At 42.2% G+C, this 24,713-nt stretch overlaps 1 protein-coding gene across 2 annotated transcripts in view; it reads left to right on the forward strand.

The window, feature by feature from the left end:
* The window catches only part of LOC138300602 (heparan-alpha-glucosaminide N-acetyltransferase-like), a 1,159,463-nt gene that overhangs the window by 663,293 nt on the left and 471,457 nt on the right, over positions 1–24,713 (forward strand). For both annotated transcript variants that reach the window (XM_069240195.1, XM_069240196.1), the window contains 2 exons: positions 13,589–13,665; positions 24,395–24,425. In XM_069240195.1, the coding sequence (XP_069096296.1) occupies positions 13,589–13,665; positions 24,395–24,425 (108 nt within the window). The remainder of the gene's footprint in view (positions 1–13,588; positions 13,666–24,394; positions 24,426–24,713) is intronic.

Here is a 24,713-nt window from a genome sequence, read left to right on the forward strand (position 1 = left end):
TTGATCTCATTTGTGTGTCGCCTATGTAGCTCACTTGCTCTCATTAGACAAAACATCATTAATGTTGTTTTGTGTCCTGTAGTCAACATATGTCGAATCACATGTAAATAATCTCACCTTGCATGACACTGTGGTTGAGTAGAAGGCTTAATGTCGTTGCAAAGCTACCAAATGGCACACACTTTGAACAGCAATGCAACCGAAGGATTTTTTGAGCTATTACGCATCGGGGGCCTTATTTACAAGTCCTGTGGCACAGGGCAGAGCAACACCCATGGAATGCCCAATTCATGCAGGGTTATGCATGAAAGGGGTCCATATTTACAAGGACACGAAAAGCCACGCAAGATGGCTTTGCGTGGCCTTGTAAATATGGGCTGGCACACTGCATTCCAATGACGCAGTGTGCCGCTAGGGGCCTCGTAAATGAGGCCCCAGGTTTCTGCTTACTGGGCGTGTGGTGCTTTACAACCCCCCAAAAGATGTGCGTTTGAGATGTCATTTGTTATATTTTACTCAGCATGGCTTTAAGGTGTTGGGCACCCAAGAGAGATGTGGAGAACATTACAATTTCTCATCCATATAAAGCTACAAAAAATGTCCTATCACAAACCCACCACCAACATAGTATCATAATATCAGTACAGTTATAGTAACAGTACCAGTTTCACGTAGCTCCTATCCCTTGGAACAGTGTCTACATGCCTACTGTAAGGAATGTAGTCATGACTGTGATGGGAGTTGGACTGCACAGTGTTGGATAAGGTGCTTAATATTGATATGGTTGTAGAAGGCCAGTTGAGACACAGTCATCACCTGGCATTGGAAACAGTTGGCTTTGGTGCAAACGATGGATAGTGGCCCCACAAATATTACCCATGGGGTAGCACATTAATATGTTAGAGAAAATAATATGGTCCATTGCTCAATATGTGACCCCTCCCAAATTTTGTGGCTTCATGCTTGACCCCCACCATCATCTTGGCATTATCCTTGACGTGTTTTCTGCTCTTGTTCTTTACCTAGGTCACCAGTAGTGCTACCTGCCCCTGTCCTTGATCATAGTTTAAGATCACCTTCATTACCAAAGAGAGTTCGAAGAGAGAACAAACATAGCTTGGCCTGATCCTTGCCAGTAAGTGTGTGCTTGGATTTATGACTCCACTTCGTTATCCAGCTATAGAAGAGCTAGCCCTACTTATTTCCTACCTCACTGCCAAGGACTGTAGATTCTCAACTCAGAATTCCAAATGACTGCTTCCAGCACCACAATAAAGGTCTGGGCCAGCATTCATGCAGTGCAGTAGGAGTTAGGATCAAATTTAAGAAAAGTGGTGCTTCACACCGTGAAGAGCAACTTTTTTTGTGCCCTCCCTAACACCACCATGAGCGCCATATCTTAAGCCATGGAGGTATTAGGAACAATAGCGTCAACATTTTTTACGCTACTGTGGCGCTTTGCTCTACTAGCCTAAAAAATTCAGTCGCTAGTGCAGCGAAGTGCAATGAGGCCCGTCCTTTTAACGCCTGCTTCAAGCAGGCATCAAAAATGACTCCAAAAATGGCGCAATGAAATCTTCATTTCATTGCTCCATTTTTGAGGGCCTCCTTGGCCAGAATGCACCCTTTACATACATTATGCATGGCACTTGCATAATGTGGTGCAATGGGTCGCAAAGTGGCTCAATGCATGCATCGCACCACTTTGTAGATAAGGAGTGCGTTTTTGGCAATCTAACGCCACGTTAGCATCAGAAAAATGACGCTAATGGGGTGTTAGATGGCGCAAGGCCATCCTTCAATTTGGGCCTTAGTCTTTAAATATTTAGTTAATAAGGCAATTGTGTGTCCTGTGAATGCACAGCAGTCAGTTCTCTCTCTGAAAGGCTCCGAATTGCTGAGAAGAGGGCAGAAGGGTAATGTGGTGTACGGCAAGGCGGTGCTTGCAAGTCTTCCAGGAAAATCCCTGTGCAATTTTGACACAAGCAAGAAGATCAAATGTTGAGATATTATATGCGATTTTAACGCTTGTGCCAAGACCATGTTTCATTACATGGACATACATAGTTTGCTATACAGAAATGATCATTTTTAAATATGCTCTTAAAATTGCTTTGTAAGAACAGGCAATAGTTTTTGCTCACTGAGGAGAAACATTGGTTATTAGCCCATGACTCCTATAGAGTACTTTTAGTTTGCAAGTATGGTTTCTGCAAGGTAGAGTGATGTAAACAAGTGTATTTCGTATTTTCCTGGCATTAGGACCCCGAAATATGAAATGCAATTTCTTCTCATGACATCCCACGTATGTACATGAAGCAGAATCATGAAATGCAATTTCTTCTCATGACATCCCACGTATGTACATGAAGCAGAATCATTTCCTGCCCAGGATGAGGTTACAATCACCGTCAATTCACTCCTGTGTAAAAAAGTCACATAACCCCAGCTGCCAGTATTTTGTTATGTGTCTATATATAAATAATTATAGAGTGCTGTGCGTGCCCAACAAGAGAGCAACCGAGGGCGGGTGGGCCAGAGTCACTATTCAGGATCGTTAACTATGAAGCAGGATGTTTGTTGGCAGTCAGTCCTATCATGTGGAGATGTTGTGCTCTCTGCAGAGATGGGCATTCTGCACCTTTGCGAATTCTAGATTGGTTGGGAGAGTTCTAATGTTGATGGGGATGTTGTTCCAGATCATGGAACCTTGGATGAAATCATTGTTAATTGCCACTTGCACGTGTAGTTGTTGGTCTGACATCTGTGTTAACCCCATGGCTTTCTTCTAATGCATACCTCTATCTCACAGCTCACATTATCTGTTGTTTTTTACCACCATGGTTGAATACCTGTATGGATCCACCATATCATCCTCTGCCCTGATCCTAGCTTTCAAGATTATCTCACTTTACTGCCCGCATAGACCATACCGCCTCTTCACAAGGTCATACATAACAATTGGCTGCTTTAACAGCTTTATCATCAGAACCTGGTCTCAGATAGCGTTTTTGATCGTGGTCGCGAGAGCAGTATGACAAGTAAGTGGTCAAATATATAATGCTCACAGCTTACAATATCATCAACTAAAGTCTGGAAGCTCAAGTGCAATTAGGGCCTTATCAAGAGTTCTTCAAATATTGAGCCTGATATTTCCTTTCTCCCCCAGGAGTTACCAGTACATGGGACATTGATTGGTAACTCTGCATAGAGAATTAGAGGGCATTACAAGATGTGACATTAAGTTTCTATCAGAAATGAGGAACTACAAGGGTTATTTTGAATGCCAAATCGAATTTCACGGACGTTTCTCAATTCGCCCCAGAGTTTCATCTGAACATTTTGGGTTCTACAAGCAATAGGGCGGAGTTAGAATACCCACCTATATTTTGTAAAAGTTTGTAAACTTCGGCCAATTTTTCTACACTTTGATAAGGATAGTATTCTCAAACACCATGCAATTAGTTTGAATGGTTCGTTCTCCTAACTCTGCTTTGGACCCAGAGGAGCGTGCTTAGTGTGTATTGGTATGAAACATTTTGTACGTAGAGAGGTGACTGCTTTACCAGTGTGGCTGATGGGTGAAGTGGACGATGAGTTTTTTTAAGTTACTTTCTGGAAGGTGATCTAAAATATCTAGGGCTCGATTGACGTGATCTGTTTCGGTGATACAACATATTCCTGTTGTAAGATTTTCAAAGTTGCTTGTGCCACACATAAAGCGCAATGTCATCCTACCTCACAAACAATAATCTACACAGCATGCTTCTGGAATCTAGGCTGCAGGTGCCCATCAGATGGGAATCACCAACCCCAACTTTACACAAACCTGATATAGTATACATTACTGAATCCTTCCTTGACTTCCATTCCTAAACTATCACAGAGTCCTTAATTCCACAAGGTTAGATATCATCCGAGAAGAGAATGTCAAAAAATGGGGGTGGTGCTCATGTCATCTTCAAGGGCCTACCAAAGTGAAAATACCCCCCCACATCACGTATTTTACTTTCATTTACCTCAAAACACAACTCTACATCCCCATCTTGCACTGTCTATTTACACATCATCTACAAACCACACAAATTAAAATTTCATTTTACTGATCAATTCACTGATTGTCTCTTAGTCGAATGGTGTTGCCAGGTAGCATATTTCTGGATGGTTTCAATATTGAATGGAGCAAACCAACATACAATTCCTTCACCACGCTTTAGAACATCAGAAATGGACATAATCTGATCCAACATGCCTCTTTCACTCCTGATCTAAATTATAGGGAGTATCCTGGACCTCGCTGTTGCCAACTCTGGGACAGTGACCTGCTCCCAATCACATGATATTGACTGACAAATCACTTGTGCATCCTATTTAGCTTAACCCCCAGGGTGTCTGGGGTGAGGTGGTCTAGTCATTGGCCACGGTTCCCGTGTGGCGGGGATGAGACCAGCTCGTCCTGCACCCGGCCCACGGGGGGAGCGCTTGCGTGTGCCTCCCACTCACACCCCCATCAGGGATAAAAGGGGAATCGCTTCCCCTTCCACCCCAACTCCCCCTCCACCCCCCCAGTGACGACTGATGACATCAGCGCGCATCGCGCTCTGACCTCATCGGAGGTCAACTCCCATTGCGCTGGAAGCTGAGCTTCCAGAGCGATCTGGAAGAGCATTTCTCTTTTGATCAGGAGGTGGGGGCAGGCAGAGGCATGAAAGGAAAGGCCTTTCCTTTCCTTTCATGTCTGTGAGCATTTCTGCAGCCCGATCGGGGTGCAGAAATGGCCACTAGACACCAGGGATTGTGTTTTTATGTTTGTTTATGTCATTATGTATAAGGGGAGCAGCCCCTTTATCAAGGGTCACTCCCCAGGGGGGAAATTCCTTATTAGGCCTTTTCTCCCCCACCTGGGGGCAGATCGTCCTATTTTTAATAAGGCCGATCTGCCCCTCGGGTGGCAGAACCAATAGACACCAGGGATCCTTTTGTTTATTTTTTTTACATGTGGGGAGCAACCCCTTAGGGACGGGTCGCTACCCTGGGGGCAAATTATTTTTTGGCCCTTTCTGGACCCCTTGGTGGAAGATCGGCCTATTGTTTTTTGGCCAATCTGCCCCCCCAGGGGGGGACAGAAACCACTAGACACCAGTGATTTATTTTGGTCAGTTTCACTCAAGGGGAGCAACACTTTAGGCAAGGGTTGCTCCCCTGGGGGGCAAATTATTTTTTGGCCCTTTCTGGACCCCTTGGTGGAAGATCGGCCTATTGTTTTTTGGCCAATCTGCCCCCCCCGGGGGGGACAGGAACCACTAGACACCAGGGATTTTTTTTACATCAGTTTCATGCAAGGGGAGTGACCCCTTAGGTAACTGTCGCTCCCATGGGGGGGGGGTGAAATTTATTTTAGGCCATTTCTGCCCCTCTTGGACTCAGTTCAGCCTATTTTAATTAGGCCGATCTGCCCCCAAGGGGGACAGAAAGCACTAGGCACCAGGGATTTTTTTTTAAACATTTTTTTACAGATGGGGAGAAACCACTTAGGCAAGGGTCGCTCCCCTGGGGGGCAATTTTATTTTAGGCCATTTCTGCCCACCTTGGGGGCAGATCAGCCTATTTTTCTTAGGCCAATCTACCCCCAAGGGGGGCAGAAACCACTAAGGGATTTTTTTCACACAAGGGGAGCAACCCCTTAGGCAAGGGTCACTCCACCAGGGATTTTTTTCACACAAGGGGAGCAACTCCTTAGGCAAAGGTCACTCCCCTGGGGGAAAAAATTATTTTTGGCCATTTCTGCCCCCCCCCACCCGGGAAGGGGACAAACCACTAAGGCACCAGGGATCGGTGGTGGGTGTGTGTGTGTGTATACGGCCTATTTTTGTAAGGCCTACCTGCCCCCAAGCAGGGCAGAAAGCCCACCAGAGACCAGGGAAGATTTTTTTTCAAAAAAAGAGAATGGGGGTATGGCCATACCCGCACCCCAAATTAATGGGGACAAAGTTGTTCTGCCCACCAGTGGGCAGATGGGGCAATTACCCCGATCCACACCCCCGGTGAGAGGGGGGCAGAAAGCCTACTAGGTTCCAGGGAATTAAAAGAAAAAAAAATAGTGGGGTGGTGGCTACCAACCAGCATGCCCACCCCAACTGAAGGGGGTAACAGACTTTCAGCTCTCCCCTATACACTAAAACATCTTATCCCACGGCAAGCAAGAGGACAATGCTTATTTTGGGTTTTGGTTTTACATTTGGGCCACGAGAGCTTGTCTAACTCTCAAAATCGTCCCACTTGGAATGGTGAGGGCTGCACTTTTTGGACTTTGGGACGCTGCCATGTAGAAAAATCCAAGAGACCTAGAAACATCTGAAAACTAAACATCTAGGTGATTCTAGGGTGGTGTGCTTCACATGCACCTACACCATTTTCTTACCCACAATGCCCTGCAAACCTTCAACTTTGCATGAAATCACACATTTTTAACTCATTTTTTAGATGGAACCTTCCGGAATCTGCAGTAATCTACAAAATTCATACCACCCAGCATTTTCGCATCAATACCGATGAAAATTCTGCCCCACTTGTCAGCCTAAAATTTTTTTTTTTCAAACTGCCCTTTTGGACACGCTTTGGTTCCCCCTCCTTTTCGATATGTTTTTGGCTCTTCCCCATCACAGGCACTTGGCCCACCTACACAAGTGAGGTATAATTTTTACCAGGAGGCAGAGGGTAACATTGGGTGGTAGAAAATTCGTCCTGGTGCGGTGATCCCACACAGAAATGTGGGAAAATATGATTTTTTAGCTAAATTTGAGGTTTGCTGAGGATTCTGGGTAAGAAAACACTGGGGGATCCATGCAAGTCACACCTCCCTGGACTCCCTCTGGTGTCTAGTTTTCAGAAATGTTTGGGTTTGGTAGGTTTCCCTAGATGGCTGCTGAGCCCAGGACCAAAAATGCAGGTGCCCCGCGGCAAGAACAGGTAGTTTTGCATTTGATAATTTTGATGTGTTCTCATAGTGTTTTGGGCGATTTCCTGTCACAGGCACTAGGCCTACCCACACAAGTGACCTGGGGGAACGCTGGATAGAAGGACGTTTGTGGCTCCCCTCAGATTCCAGAACTTTGCAGCACCGAAATGTGAGAAAAAAGTGTTTTTTTTCCAAATTTCGAGGTTTGCAAAGGATTCTGGGTAACAGAACCTGGAGAGAGTGCCACACGTTACCCCATCCTGGGTTTCCCTAGGTGACTAGTTTTTGGAAATGTTTTCCTAGGTGCCGGACGAGCTAGAGGCCACAATCCACAGCAAGGCACTTTGCAAAAAAACAGGTCTGTTTTTTTTGGGAGTATGTGATGTGTCCATGTTGTATTTTGGGGCATTCAATGTCACAGGCACTAGGCCTACCAACACAACTGAGGTACTGTTTTTAACCGGAGACTGGAGGAATGCTGAGTGGAAGGAAATTTGTGGCTCCTCTTAGATTCCAGAACTTTCTATCACCGAAATGTGAGGACAAAGTGTTTTTTTGCCAAATTTTGAGGTTTGCCAAGGATTCTGGGTAACAGAACCTGGTGAGAGCACCACAAGTCACCCCATCCTGGGTTCCCCTAGGTGTCTAGTTTTAAAAAAATGCTGAGGTTTGGTAGGTTTTCCTAGGTGCCGGCTGAGCTACATACCAAATTCCACAGCTAGGCACTTTCCAAAAAACCTTTCAGTTTTCAATGTAAAAATGTGATGTGTCCATGTTGCGTTTCCTGTCGGAGGGGCTAGGCCTACCTAAACAAGTGAGGTACCATTTTTATCGGGAGACTTGGAGGAACACAGAAGAGCAGAACAAGTGTTATTGCCCCTTGTCTTTCTCTACATTTTTTCCTTCCAAATGTAATACAGTGTGTAAAAAAGACGTCTATTTGAGAAATGCTCTGTAATTCACATGCTAGTATGGGGACCCTAGAATTCAGAGATGTGCAAATAACCACTGCCTTATAACACCGTATCTTGTGCCCATTTTGGAAATACAAAGTTTTCCTTGATACCTATTTTTCTCTCTTTATATTTCACCAAATGAATTGCTGTATACCCGGTTTACAATGAAAACCCATTGCAAGGTGCAGCTCCTTTATTGGCTCTGGGTACCTAGGGCTCTTGATGAACCTACAAACCCTATATTTCCCCGCAACCATAAGAGTCCAGCAAACTTAACGGTAGATTGCTTTTGAAAATCTGACATCGCAGGAAAAAGTTACAGAGTAAAACGTGGAGAAAAATGGCTGTTTTTTTTACCCCAATTTTTTTTATTTTTAATTTAGCTGTTATTTTCTGTATGAAACCCTTATAGGATCTACACAAATGACCCCTTGCTGAATTCAGAATGTTGTCTACTTTTCAGAAAGGTTTAGCTGTCTGGGATCAAGCATTGGTTTCACACCCATTTCTGTCACTAACTGGAAGAAGACTAAAAGCACACAGAAATTGTAAAAATGGGAAAAATCCCACTAAAATGCCAAACTTGGGTTGAAAAATGTAGTTTTCTTATTCTGTTCCTGAAAGCAGTGAAGATGGTGATTTTAGCACCGCAAACCCTTTGTCGATGCCATTTTCAGGGGAAAAAACACAAGCTTTCTTCTGCAGTCCTTTTTCCAATTATTTTTTAAAAAAATGAAATTTGTGCTGTATTTTGGCTAATTTTTTGGTCTCCTCCAGGGGAACCCACAAACTCTGGGTACCTCTAGAGTCCCCAGGATGCTGGAAAAAAGAAAAAAAATTGGCATCGGTAGATTATGTGGGCAAAAAGTTATGAGGGCCTAAGCACGAACTGCCCCAAATAGCCAAAAAAAGGACTGGCACCTGAGGGGGAAAAGGCCTGGCAACAAAGGGGTTAAAGTTCTTTGGCACGTTATCTCCCACTGAAATGCAAACTAAGAAACCTTAGCTACAACTTTTCATATGGATGTCATGTGGCACCCTTGAAAATATTATTTTTTCAAGACTCATACAACTTGACCTTTCAGATGACACTGACATCCCTCTATATTTTTATGTGTACTGTCTATAAAGCAGTACTCTTTTTTGCTCCATTTCAAGTGACACCTAGGTGGAAACAACTAGTGAACCACGATTCATTTATTTCCTCTACATGCTTAGAAAGTAGATTTTTAACATGGAAACCTTGTGACGCCACTCCGAATCTCCTATGTTTTGCACCAGATGTAAAGCTTTGAGCGCGTGACAAGCCCATAAACTGGCTACTATCAATGTCAAAACCAGCTTCTTAAAAGACCGAATTACAAATTCCTCCAATGCTGCCTAAACCTATTTCTTTTTTTCCAATGTAACAAAACAATCCATCCATTCACTCTTCAGGGCCTTTCAGTAACGAAGTGCAATGGCCTCCCCCATTAAATATACAGCCAAAAGCAACGCCATAAAAGACAACTTTGGACTATGCTCCATTCAGAATGTACCTCAACTCCAAAAGTGAAGGAAATCGTTCTGCCACCAATAATAAAGTGAATGCTGCTAAAATAATAAAACATCACAGTCTCACCACATTTTATTGAGATGTCTTCCAAGCACCATCACAACTGGTGTGTTTATGTAAGTCTTAAAAGCGGTCTCACGGTGCAGCATTGAGAAGAAAGTTACCTAGTAAAACATCAGTCTAGCTTCTCCTTTGGATTCAGAACTGCAATTGCAACCTTGAAAATACAAAGTCTTAGGTAATGTTGACTTCTATAACTGTGTTCTCCCTGATCTCTGTGTGACCTTTGATACAGTTGACCATGCTAGTCGAACACAATTCCTCGAGTACCCCATTTGGCTTTAGTGCCCAAGTCTTCTTGAGTTTGTTTGAATTACCTTCTGGAATGCTCAGCAACAATTTTTGAAGATTGTTCAGCTCATCTCTGACAAATTATTTCTGGATACCTACCTTCACAGAACTATAATCCAAGCCCTAGTCTTATCCCTTCTTGACTATGGGAAAGCCTATTACTTGGGTGCCTCTTCAAAACGTCTGAGATGCCTGCAAAGAGTATAGAATGCCACTGCTGGCCTTATTGCCAACATCTCAAGACACCTACATATCTCACCTGTATTATGAGTTCCACTGGAATCTGGTGGAGCAGCACGTACAGTTAATGGCCCTGACCATTATGCATGACAATATTCATGGCAACACACCACAGTTCTGGGGAAAAAAGTTCTCCCTCTATGTCCCACCATACCATCTAAAATCTTGAGGCCAATATATCTTCACCATTCTGAGTACATACAAGGCAACTACTGTCGAGTAGGCTTTTTCATACTAAGGAGTATATTTAAGAGAAGTGGCGGTGCACACTGTGCAGTGCCACTTTTCTTGCGCCCATTACCGCCCCCTACCGCCACCATGTGTGTGCCATATTTAATATACGGCGCACTGTGGCGCAGGGAAGGGGGGCAATAGTGTCATTTTTTATGATGCTATTGGTGTATTCTGCAACATTGTGGCACTACTCCTGCAGAGTACATAGGGGACCATTGTAAATGATGGTGTGCCCCCTTTTAATGCCTGCTCTGAGCAGACATCAAAAGTGCCAAAAAAAATGAAGCAAGGAAATTTGTTAGATTTTCTTGCACCATTTTTTTGGCCACCCTAACAGTGGTACGCCCCCTTTGCATACATTATGTCTAGCGCAGGCATGATGTAGCGCAAAGGGTTACAAAGTGGCGCAATGGATGCATTGCACCACTTTGTAAATATGGTGTCCAAAAAATTACGCTAATGTGTCGGTAGATTGCGCTAGGGGATCTTAAATATGCCCCTAAGTCGCCAAACTGTGGAATTATCTACCTGGGTTTTTAAAATGCACACCCAATCTTTCCCCTTCTCAGCCTAATGACCTTCCTTATTGCTTTCCTTCCACGCAGTTGCTTTTAATCTGTTTTGTTATTTTATCCATACCATGAAGCTTCGGCTTCTGTGCATAGTACAAATAAATACCATACAGTACAATACAAATTCCCATTATCTAATAAGGGCCCCAGGTTTCCTATTAGCCCCATCCCTTCTCAGTCTGTATCTTGAGGAGAAATACCTTTATTTTCCCAAATGTTTCCCATTTTGCATGTTTGCTGCACTGTACAATACATCCAAAATGGGACTATTTGTAAAGATTCTCAAGGCATAGTATTTTGCCCTGGAAGGCGATCCTTTCAAGATAAAACCAATGCTAAACTCAAACAGATTCCTTTACATTATGGTGCAAAGGTGTGTACAAGGAGCCCAGCAGCTTGACTGTGCACTGGCGTGCAGGAGAGGAAAGGGGAATGCTATATCTTTGTAGATTTGTGAAGGGGCAGCGCCTTTGCAGTGATGTAATATTGTCTCCCCACTGGGTCAGAGCCAGCAACTGACAAATAAAACAATATTTGATTATCATTTGATTTTTCAGATGCTGGCTCTGAGCCAACATGTACAGGGAGGGGAAGGGCTGGCCATGGGGGAGGGGAGGAGGGTTGGAGTGAGTGCACCTAAATGCGCATGTCAGTTTGGCCGACTGTCTTAAGCTGGCCAAACTGACATGCGGACTTAGGTTCCTCCAACTGGGCTGTGTTTCCCAGCTGGGTTGGAGAAAGTGCACAGACTCCAACGCAGTGTCCCAGTGGCAGACCAAGCTGCTCAGACCAATCCTGACGCTGCTCTCAGGCTAAATATAGCATGAGAGCAGTGCCAGGATTGCATGGGTAGCCTGTGCTGGTGTCCCAGGGACTGTTGGGACACCAACATGATCATGAGAGGAGCGAGGCGACCGGCGGTGTAGAGGTAAGGGCTTTTTTATGTACTTTTTTTTTATTGTTCCCCATCCCCCACTTTGAGATGTGTGCCGGCGGCCACTGGATATGGGGCTTTCCTGCTTTTTCCTCTTATACAATGCAACACAGAAACTTTGAGTGCTGCATTGCGATGTGTGAAAGCATTGTAAATCTGGACCACAGAGCGACAACAGCTTCAGCTTTTTGATGGCTTAGACTTTTTGTAACTAGTGTATATGAATGAATGCAAAGTTGTTGATCCTGATGCACTTAAATTATTAATTTACCTTCTCAAAGTTGTGCTGCCTGATGGTATTCATCCCAATTTGAAATACATACTACCTACTTGAAAAGGTAAAGAGCATGATGTGGAGGGCACAAGTCAAGGGTACACATGGGTAGACAGCGTCTACCCACTCTTTTCAAAGGGTGGATGCTGTCTAACCAGTCAAAAGGTTGAGCACACAAAAATATACTAAACTTGCCCCAGTGTGATTTTCAGACACTGGGAGACATTCAGCAGCATCTGCACGTTGTCTGCTTTTGTCCTGAGTAGCACCATGCAGGCTGGAAGGAGGCTTATCAGATTCCAGCTGGGCCCATAACAAAGACTGAAGTTAAAGGGCCATCAGGCCTCCTTTTTTGGAGTATCCTGGCTGGGAGCTATTGGGGACCTTCACACCTAAATGTAATGGAGGGGGACAAAGGCACACAGTTTATCACTTCACAGGTTGAAGAAAGGCATGCTTTTGGCTTTGTTCCGTCCCTCCATATAAGAGATATGCATGTACTATAAGAATGTCAGATGTGTTGATCTGTCACTGTATTTACACAAATACCACTATATAGTTTCATTTCTTTTATAGCGCTACTCATCACAATGCAGGGTGTCAGAGTGCTATACATCACATGTACACATTATACATTGACAATAAATCATATGTGTGTAAAACAAAGTGTAGGGTGTGTTACATAAGACAGTGTGGGTTACGAGGAGCAGGAGCCACCTGTCCTTTAAAGCTCACTGTGCTATATTATAAGGATTGCAATTTATGAACTGCGAGTAACAAAAAGGATCTCTGTTTTAAAAGCTGTAACCTACTTACCCATTTGCACAAAGAAAAAAAAAATTCATTTGCATGCTACATAATGTGCTTTGAAGAAGACATATTAACCCTCTATGCTTTTTGATTCAAAAGTGGGACTGGGCAAAGCACAGATCTCTCATGCAAATACGTTAACCTCCACAGTTATCTTACCATTATTATTATTATCGCCTGAGATTTAGTTGGCACACAAAGAACTCTGCAGCATGTGTCTTAACCCCATAAGATATTTTAAAATGCAGACTTTGTAACCAACTAAGCATAACATATTTACTGCCACATTTCTACTTGTTGCTATTTTTTGTGGCAGGGTTTTACAAAATAAATGTATGAGTTGAGGCTAGATTTTGCATCAGGGTTGCATCTCTTTTTTGGCACAACCCAGATACAAAATCTAATTTGTTAAATATTGTAATGTGCTCAAATGCTAGACCTGCTAAACATATGTGTGAGTTCTTAAGACTTGATATCACTTTTTGTGGTCACATCCTGTGGGGTCACGGTCGTGATGCCATTTCCTGAGATGCCACATGCGATGTCATACCCTGTGATGTCACGCACCATGATGTCACTTGCATACTGCCTAACGTGTTAGTCCTTCCACTTCTTTTTTTGTGGCTTGTGCCCTGACCATGTGCTTGATGACCCTTTTCTTGCTGCTCACCTCACACATGCCCTCTTCTTATTCTGTCTTTTAGTTTCGCCCTGACAGTCATGGTCTTCGTCAACTACGGTGGTGGTGGCTACTGGTTCTTCGAGCATGCGCCATGGAATGGTAGAGTACCATGTCTGTCGCAGCCTTTTAAGCAAATCAGGAATGTAATTATTGATCTGCAAAAGAAAAGGAATTAATATGGAGCACCATATCCTCTGCAGGCTGGAGTATTTAACAATGAACCCAAATTAAACTTCATAAAAGCCTCCTCGGCAGATCAGCAGAAAAATATTGATCTTGAAATAAGCACGTGAATACTAATTGTGTTTTGTGAGTCAACCATTGGAGGGTTGTTTTCTCAGGCTGGCGTTTTACTCTGGACTTTATTGTGGGGGCTGAGGGAGTCATTGCTAATGTCCAGGAGAGTCTTGTACTGTCCAGTCTTGCTGACCCTTTCCTTTCTGTCCTGCTATTGACTTTGAGGAGCGGATGAAAGCTTTTAATGTCTGGTTGTCGGCACCGAAATCTGGGCTCAGTTCTGGCTACACTCCAACCTTCTCAAAATGCGTCTCCTAAGTGGCCTTGTAGAGTCCGGACTTACATCAATTGACAGATGTCGAGAGGGCAGTCTTTAGAGCTACATACGTGCGCCTGCCTCTCTGATAGATCGTTAGCTACTTACTACCTGTTGTTACGTTTGAACTTATGGTTTAATGCTGAACCGTATTTGTAACATGTATACATTGTGGGTATGCATACATAATAATACCCTTTTTGTTAAAACGCTTCATACCACAGTTCTGTCATTTCCTATCATGCGTCTCTGACACCCAACTTAATAGTACTCGAGTTTGGTAGAGGAAAAAAGTAGTTATAGATAAATCTGTCATTCTGTTTGCGAATGCTTAGGAAATATAAATGACCCCTTATAGTTATTGAATTGTCTAGAATGTCTGAACAGAAATGAACCTGATTGGCTGGAAACCACCTGGTTTCAGAGAGAAATCTGCCTGTTTCCTTTGCATTTGATTGTGTTTATGATCACAGTCCAAAGGAGGGAGACAAAAGAAATAGGTTTACATATCAAAAACATGTTACACTAGTCAAATAATGCATTCAGTGGACTATGTCATTTGTGTAAGTAACAAAATTGTCCATCAAAAAAATCTACGGAATAAATAAAACAAAATTACTTTAGACGATCCAAGACTGAATACCACACCTCCAGTTCCCAAAAGATCCCTATCAATGGTAGTGTACCCTAAGGAATGTGTTCTTCCCTTGTCATCTTCAGCCTCTGCATGGATCCCCATCAAGCTCTACTCAGCTATTACTGCACATGAATTCACCAATATGTCAACAATGCACAACTGTACTTGAAAGATTTCTCCGCTCTAGATAGCCAATGCCTCATACACTGCCTGCACCTCACCAACACCTGAATGTCCAGAGCCTGTCTGAAGCTCAGTCCACTAAAATAGAATTCCTGTTATTTGCGAAGAAAAACACTCAAGAAGTAATACAACCCTGGTTCAATACCATGAAATCTGATGGCATCGAACTCTAACTTTCCATGAATTCCCAGTTATTTGGATTCACCCTGGACATCAACCACACGTTCAAGGAGCACACAAGAAAAAACAAAAATGGCCTGACAGTACCTGCCACTTCTAAAGAAAGCGGAACCGTTTATTGCAGAAAGTAAATTCAGAACAGCTGTTCAAGCTCTCATACTCTTGAATATGGATGGTGGTGTGCCATGGCCCCCTTTATAGGTATCCTACATGGACAACACAACAAACACATCTCATCAATAACTGATGAAATATGATCACAGCAGGCCTGTCCTGATGGAACTGCATTGGATCCCCTTGTCAGACCGCACCAGCCCCAAAATCAGCTGTCACATTTGCAAATCCACCATGTCCAGTACTCCTGCTTGTTTTCCAGCCAAGCTCAACATCTTTTGTGGCTCTCAGCACACCCGCAGCCAGACCATCATCAGACTGGAGACTAGAAAGTGCAAAAAAGAAAGCAACAGGCCTTTTGAAGCATCCTGTATCTGGAACAACACCCCTTTATTCAAAAGGACCGCCCCAACGCTGTTCCAATTTATGAAAGAGTTGGCGATGAGCTTCTGTAAAGAACATCAAAATGCAGTAAAAGTACACTTCTGCCCCCAGAGTGCAGCTACTGTTCACTCATAGACTGTTTGCCTGCCCTTGACCCTCTACAGTGGTCTGTTTTCTTTTGGCTAGATAGTGCTATGCAAATGACACCTTCATACATACATGCGATACATATGGGGCAGCCAATGGACAACTGCTTATGCATGAGCTCTTCCTGTCCAATCATAAGGACAAAGAAGAAACGGAAAAGTAAAAAGCATTCACCACAAAATGCCAGTAAGTCATTCATAAACTTCATTAAGCGGTAAAGCCATAAACCATCAGCATAAATACAGTTTACACACACAATCCATTTAATAAAATATATGGTTGCATAGCTAATACAATAGCAATATGAAAAAATCGAAAACTTTGGTTTAAACTAAAAGTACAATAAAAATCTCAAAAACCAGAATACAATTATCAGAAAAGTTAAGTCATGCCCAATTATCAGTATCTTTTCCTGATTATTAAAGACCCTCCATAATAATTGACCACAGTCTGGAAACACCCTGGTAAATCAAGGTGCTGGAGAAATTTAAAACCCAGTATATATGTATTAAAACATAATGTGCGCAGAAGAGGAGCTAGGAAACAGATTCTCACACATTTATAAAGTACACAAAAAGCATAAAGTACACTGTGGTTTTCCTTGATAAGTTATCACATGGATGTGGCAGTCCATTTTCAAACCATGCCACTAACCTAGAGAAGGATAAAAGAAAATCTAATTACCCTATCAATAGCCTAGTCAAATAAAACCTAAATTGAACATTTTAAAGTTTTCTATGTAAGAGAGATACAGTTCCATCTCATTGCTATTGGAAAGACGATAACCAACCAGAGAGGAGAGTTGGTCTGCCTTGCACCTGCGGGTAAGCTGCGCCTGCTCATAATAAGTGGACTTTATCCTTGCTGTAGCAAAGAGTGGGGTATTCAGTCATGGTTGTTAAAAAAACTCAGAAATTCCCAGCCTACTAAAAGTACTCTTAAGATACCCTAGCCAAGGAATGGAATCAGAATTTTCCAAGGCTAGTCAATCCGAAAGGATGCATTGAGAGAGCTCTAGCTCAGGGGTTTGCTATATTTTCAACCATAATGACAATGGGGAAAGCTCCAAACCATCCTCCACATAAGTTAAGCCAATTTACGAATCAAAAAAAGGTGGGCGCACCCTGAGACACCATAAGTACTCTTCACAGGAAGCCATTTTCTACTTTCTGAAGTCTGGAGCAGTCACAATACCCCCACACTCCTGTCCTGTATGTAGCAATTGTGTGGCACTTAGCTTTCTGCAAAAAAAGTATTGCACTTAGTTCTCTTTGGCACACAGGCCCTTACGAGAGACTTTTGCTGATTATTCTTCAGGTCTAAAGTTGACATAAAGCCACTCTCTGTAGGCTAAAAGCAGCCTTAGCTATAAGGATGGCGTCATCTACATTAAGGAGTGTTGGAATAAATCGAGAGCCAGCCCTTGGAAAATCCAGCTTCTTCTGTAACAAGTCGCCTTCCAGACCATTTATGTATATACGAAACAAGAACAAGGCTAAAATGCAACCCTGGCAGACTTCATGATTACAGCAAAGAGACGGTGTACGTTCCCCTCTAGAGCTGAAGCTGATCTTAGCCGAGGTGTTCCAATACAGGTAACGCAGAAGGGTAATAAGGGATTCTTCTACCTCAAGGTTCCCCACTACAACCCAAAGTTTGGAATGGTTAACAGTGTCAAAAGCACACAAGTAATGAACCCTTCATGGCCTTGGTGTACTTATCAATAATGAGGGAAACATTCAGACACTGTTCACCCAGACTAAACCCTTGTATGAAACCATATTGCACCTCAGAGAGGATGTTATTGGAATTTGCGCAACCCTTCAATCTCAGTAGAAGGACCCTTCCTACAGTCTTAATTGTGGAATCCAGTAGCAATATTGGACGGTAACAGGCTGGATTATTCCCATCGCCCTTTTTTATAGATTGCCACTATAAGGGCTTCTTTCCATGTAGGGGGTAGAGAGCCAGTAATCGCTGCTCCAAAAGTATGTGTGCGCAAAGGGACTCAAAGGTAGATATTTTCTCTAAACAACTCCATTAGGCCCCGTTGCTTTCCTGCACTGCCTATGTTTGATGGTTGCTGCAACATCTTTAAGAGTGATGGAATGACTGAACTGAAGAGCCAAATCAATATCTTCAACAGAGGATATCCTGTTGTCCTGATGAATACAAGCAAGAGCATGACGTGTGTATACCTGATTGAAATGGGCAATGCAGGACACGTCAGGGATTAGACATTCTATATTGGAAGGAGGTCCTTCTCTAAATAAATGTCGGTTCAAGATCTTCCAAAATAGCCTGGCATCTCTTGAATTCCCAGTTGTCAGCAGGTATGACCATGCCTCACTTCTAAGATCTAGCCTTCAAGTTAGCTTTAAAAGCGTAACGAGCAACAATTATATTTTTGATGTTTTTTAGTGCAGTATTTAGGGCCACCTTCAGGGTTTATGTGATTTCAACAGGCCACATAAAACCATTGATGTGAAAGGGGAATAGATAGAGAACGTTTTTCGGTTTGCTCTTGGACTACTGCTAGGCAAGCAATGCTGGAACCCTCTATTGTAGAGGAAGGGGCAATATCTGGTGACAGACACTTATGTAATACAACAATATTTTCAGAAACCATATTTTCCAAAAACCTTTTCAGGTTAACATGCTTCCATTTAATTCTGAGGCCATTTTTAAAGCTTAAAGCAAGAGGGGCCACTTCCAACTTGGCCTCTAATTTTGCAATGACTGCTTTCAAAAATACTTCCAAAGGGTTATGGTCACTTGAGCAATTTGGGAGGATTTTGAAATCAAGAACTAAAGAATTAAATCTGTATGAAATGAAATTAATAGTGCTAGATTTATTAGCTGGGTATGACTTTAAGGTAGTCGGGGCAGAATTGCTCACAAACACTAAGTACCAAATTTACAAGATTTTGGCGCAGGGCAGTACAGCAAGTCAGCTTGCTGTGCTGTCATGCATCAAAGGGAAAGGGCAGGAATATGCCTTATTTAAGCAATACGGTGCATTCCTGTCCTTTCCCCCCAGCGCTGATGCCATTTTGGCAGCTTAGAGCCAATGCATACACCCTTGCACCATGTTGCAAGGTTGCCTGTGTTGTATGCAGGGTTGTTTTTGTGCAGGCAGGGGCACCTTTTGCACAACAACACTCCTGAGAGGCTTTTTTGGTTTTCTGTGTGTGCTGCAGAATGGAGCACACACAGAAAGAGATAAAACATGAGGAGAAATAAAGATATTCCTCTCATTGTGCCTCCCCTGGACAGGCGTAAGGTTTTGGCACAACCCCAGATTAGCAAAAACATTGTGAAATTTACAACTAGTATACCAGTGGTGCCCAGCCCCGTCAGCCATAACAACTGAAACCAGTGAAATGACCCAACAGGCTTAACATTGAGGACCGGGATCTTAATAGAAATTAAAGTGGCTAGGCCTCCCCTTGCCCACCCATAAACTGATGGTAATACAGGTTTACAGTAAGAAAAAAGCCATCAATATGGAATTCGTCCAGCACCTAAGTCTCTTGAAAACACCTTACATCAAACTCTAGATGAAACCCAACCAGTCTTCGTTAGAAAGCTTTGAGCAAACACCAGCAATGTTCCATGATAATAATTAGAAGTTTCAACAACACGGTTTAGGCTTAATAACGGACTTGATCTTGACCTTAGAATAACTTTAAAAACTAGGTTCAACCCCAAGCTTATTGAAGAATCAAATTCTGGGATACGGGGAGCAGGCAATAATAAAAGTCAGTCAATGTCTTGCAAGTTGCTAAGGGGAGAAAAACAATTACACAAGGGAATCGTTGGAGCCTGGGGTGGAGCAGAAAATTTAGCCTCACCATGCTGGAAGCCTTCTTCTACTCAGCTCCCGGATGTGGGAGTTAATAAAGGAATCCCAGAGGGAGAGCTCTAATTGATACACGGGAAGCAGCCAGATGGCGCAAAGCTACAAGTAACTTCCACATCATCCTGAAGTTTTCTAAAATTAACAACACCACAATCCCCTGGTAATTAATTTTGGTTCTGGACCTACCTCTGACACTCTCCAGACTGTCAGGATCTCTTTTGAAAGGACACGTGCCCAACCAGAGTTTGCTCAAAACCAATGCATAACTTTATGTTTCAGGTCCAACCATGATTCAATTTTTGCTGGATTTAAAAGAGGAACCCGATCGAGGATGATGACAAAATGGGTAGACTCTTGGGTAAGATGTAAGTGCAGCTGTTGAGGAGCAGTATCAATAGATGTGCCGACCTCATGCACCAAAAGAGGTCCATTGTTAGAGGAAGGGGCAGATCTAGAAGGCAAAGAAACTGCTGCTGCACCCAAAAATGCCTTGTCAGGGCTAATGGCAGAGGGGGAGATTTAAAATTGTCCTTGCAAAAGAGCTTGGAATGGTTCTAATGCCTAACTTGTTCCTCTTTTGCCTCTTGCCCAAGGAGCAGGCAGGGTTTTGTCTCAGGCGCCCCCTCCTTGTTGAATCCCCCTGGCATATCATGATCCAGGGAGGGTTCCTTGGGCTCTGCCCTCCCCCTCAAATAGAATCGTATTCACGTTCCAAAGCACCTAGGAGGTCAATTATGTGGTATCTTGAGGATTAGTGTTAATAGAATATAGTCTCATAAAATATAGCGACAGTTCATAAAAATGTTGTATATTGGGCAAAATCTCATGACTTGTGATTTTGTGAATTCTGTGAAATGTTAAATTTAGCATTGCCATTAAAATTTCGCCCGGATATACCTGTTATATACCAAAGAATATAGCTGATCACAATGCCAGCAAGGCTAATCCTGCTACAACTCAAAGGAGATAGCTTCTCTACCCGGGCCTTGTAAAGGGAGATTTCTACAACAATCAAGAGTTTTTCCAGTGGTTTAATGTAGATACTGAAGACAGTGCAGCGAACTGAGCTCTGAGATACTCCATGTTTGTGAAAACAGAGATCTCCATCTGGACAAATTTCACGTCCAAAAGGTTAAGAATCTTGCCTTTATTCCTGTGTTGATGAGCAGAGTGTATAAGTGTCCTTCGTATTGAATGCCATTAATAGGATACAGTGAATCCCACCAAAAAATAGTTACACGTTGGAAATCGAGGGAAAGTTAAGGTTGCATTAGCACTTTACTTTTTAAGTGTTTTATGCCATTTAAGTCATTGTCTCCTTCCTACATAATAATAACAAAACTGAAAGTCTTGTTATTTAAAAACATCACTAGTAAAACAAACCGAGTCGTGAAGGTTTTTAAAATTTCAAATTTTTATTGCAAGTTTACGGTGACCATTTTAGGTGGCATCATGCTTTTGTGATTTTATTGTTGGCTTGCAAAAAATGCACAAGCTATCCAAAGTCAGACCTTTGGCTTTGCCAATAATTGCATGTTGTTATTTCCTCACTTGTAGGGAGCAGAAATATAACATGACAGCAGACATTATTATGTCTGGTGTTAGCCAAGAACTTATTGTTTTTAGGCCGAGCATTAGCCAGGACCTTTTGATTTTACTGAAATGATATATATATACAAACTAACTTAAAGGGGCTTTCAGGCACCTCCCTCCCTCCATTTGTCTGTTCTTGTGTTATTCACATTTTGATTCCAGCCAGTACAGAATAGAGCATGGGGAAATGAGTTAACCTACATCAGCTGCTGGTTAGCCTCATTTTGAGTGACTACATTTTGCTCTCTCAAAATGTGAACATCCACTCACAAGGCAGTTCCTACAGTGTTAGTGTTCTTGTTTTGCTCCACAACTATTTTAGCGTATCCTTTGTGCTTAGAGCTTGAGGTGAAAACAGATCACATTCCATGCGTTATTAGTTCCTGTCTCCTGCCGATGCTGTTGTAAAATCTTTTTCAAGCGTCCTTTGTTTATCTCAATGCTGGTATTCCACAGCATAACATATTGAGTCCATTAGATACTGCTCTTTATACGGTGTCTAATTTACTATTCTGAACTGTTTCAACAATGGTTCTTTAATGACCTTTGCCCAGAATTGATTTGATTTGATTTCCTTTCCTTTCCTCCATCATCCCCCTTTGCTTTTTTCTTTCTTTCTATTATTTTCTTCTTTCTTTCTTGTTCTTTTTACCATTCTTTCTTTCTTTCTTTCTTTCTTTCTTTCTTTCTTTCTTTCTTTCTTTCTTTCTCAAAGGCAAGAGGCTGGCAGCTATTGACGAAAATGACTTTCTTCGGTCTGTGTTACCCAAGATCGTTTCATTGTATTAAAATTATGTGTATGACATAGTTACTTATATGAGTTTTTAGTCACACTTCATCTTCAGTCACTTTTTCTCCAACCCACTCGAGCATGCATCAAGGGGCAATGCATCAACCCACTTCAGCTATTGGCTGACTTTCCTATGAAGTTGGTGTGCTGCCCTTTCACCAGGAGCACATCCAGAAACCAGGTATTTCCCTTCAAAGTCAGGGAGTACTACGGAAGTGTGTGCTTTTTAATACCAAAAAACATTTTTTACTTTAGCCAACACTTTTTCAGAGTGACAAATGCCAATCTACAACCGAGTAAAAAAATGTGCTGAAACCATGAAAAAAACAAAGAAAGAATTGCCAAAAGACTGGCGGATGTCATACCCATTGGCTTTGCCAAAGGTTGTTATATTTTCCAAACCAAATAATTTAAAAAAAGAAAAGGCAAACATGCTCCTTCCCATCAGGATGGATACAATCACAAATGGAGTATAAAATCTATTTTAATTACTTATTTTTCTATAATACTCCATACTTCACTTTTGTAGTTTCTAATCCCTGCACATATTAGGGGCTAATATTATCCAGTCAATAGTACTCAATTAACAAATGTGAGATTGATGGAAGACTGAGTTAGCTTGATGCGATTTTCACTTAAGAAGTGCTGCTAGGCATCAAGCTATGAAATCACTAAGCCATCCTGTCACCTTAATTCTGCCCAAAATTCTACGTTAACATTTAAAATTTGTGAACTGAATAGCCCTATTTATGAACCAAAGTGTAGAATGTTATTTTTCCTTTCTAACTTATGATGATAAAAAAATACTTGGCTCCAGCAGCCATTACCAGATTTATGAACTAATTGTTACAATTCAAGTAACATGTCCTAAAACAATCCGGCACCCTGAAGAACTGGAGTATCTTAACCTAACACTTTAGAGAGATAGTGCAAAATCCAGAGTGTAGAGTAGGGAATTCACATTTTCCTAAAGGAAAAGTCAGACAAACGGCACAAAGTTCATGAATAGGCACACTATGGGCATGATTTAGAACTTGGCGGTAAGGTTACTCCATCACAGTAGTGATGGATATCCCGTCCACGAAAATCTAAATCCCATTATATTCTAAGGGATTTTGACTTTGGTGGACGGGATATCCATCTTTGTTGTGACAGAGTAACTCGTCCTCCGAGTTCTAAATCAGGCCCTCAGTTTGATAGCCACCAGAAAAGAGCTGATCAATTTATCTTCAAGGAAGCTAGAAAGATTAAAGAAATGTATCTTCCAGATGTGAACCTCGCCCTACAAAGCAAATCAGTGCAGTCACAATGATGATCAGCTCGCAACCTTGGTGAAGAGCAGAACACTCTTTAATGGGGTAAAATTGTTTTTTCTTTGAAAAAAAAATCACATTTATGTTTCAGTTTGATAACTACATTGTTATCGATTTCTGGCGTAATAACTAGGATTTGAGGTTCGCATTTTAAAATTTCTACCTGACCAACTAATGTGTAAAATCTTTAAAAAATGATATTACCAAAAAAATAATGGCTGTTTTAGGGAAAAAGATAGAAACTCAAAAAATTATGGGTTCCTTGGGAGCTTGGTGCAAGGTGTAGCCATAGGCCATACCTGTTAGCCACATCCTTTGGGGTAAGGCTGAGGGCTGTGCCCGTTAGGCTCTGGGCAAGCATGAATAGTTCCAGGGTACGGTAAAAGGGCACACCCTACTCAAAAGGCATTGCTTGGTGGGCTTGTCGAAAGTGAGCAGACACAACGGGATTGCTGAAGGAAAGCCAGGTGAGGTAGGGTTTCATAGACATGCTGCATATTTGCTCTCAGGTTTGGAAATCCAATCTTCAACCACCATATCTGTCCTTATAAACTCACGCAACACTATGCTTAGTCTTATTTTAGAAAGAGGGTGCAGAAATAAATATATTTCCCATATATCCTTCTACCCAATAGCTTAGTAGGAATGCTATTATTCTGCTACATAGAAGCAGAATTTGAGATATTACTAAGCCGCTTTCACACAAGAATTTTCCCCAAATAGCACATTCCATTGTCCGTAATGCTTCTTATACTTGTCAGACAGGATGAGCAGCCACCAGTGGGAAGGGCACATTGAGTTTTTTTTATTCTTTGACTGTTTGAAGATAGTGGCATGAATGGCATGAATGGCTGTCTTCTCTATAGGCTGCTCAAGTTATGCCATGTTCATTGTGAGGTGAGTATAAGGGGGTTGGATATGGAGTTTGACATGGTAAGTAGTTCTGAGACGTAAGGTAATGTGATCCTATGTTGCCAGAATGCACCTGTTTTCCCCCTAACATAATATTTGGCCTTTCTGTAGAATTGCAAAATACATACAACCCAATGATGTTTCTTTTTTTTATTTCCAGGGCTGACAATTGCAGATTTGGTGATGCCCTGGTGAGTTAAATATATGTTACACCATGTTTCACCTGGGAACCATGGGCTAAATGTACTAATTCATTTTGCAGTTGCAAACCCAACGATTCACAAAATCACAGGGTTCGTTACTACAATATGGTGTGCTACTAATCCACTACTGAGAGGCACGCAGGGTATTGTGAGTTGTTATGAATCATAATTAGTTTGAGGGGAGTTAAAATGGCTCCCTTTCCTAACTGTGATTTAATGTGGTATGCATTAATGGTTGGTGACCATATTGAAAAGTTACTAGTGTTGCAAGTGGAG

The sequence above is a fragment of the Pleurodeles waltl genome, chromosome 6 (assembly GCF_031143425.1).
Source record: "Pleurodeles waltl isolate 20211129_DDA chromosome 6, aPleWal1.hap1.20221129, whole genome shotgun sequence".
In the NCBI taxonomy this organism is placed as follows: Eukaryota; Metazoa; Chordata; class Amphibia; order Caudata; family Salamandridae; genus Pleurodeles; species Pleurodeles waltl.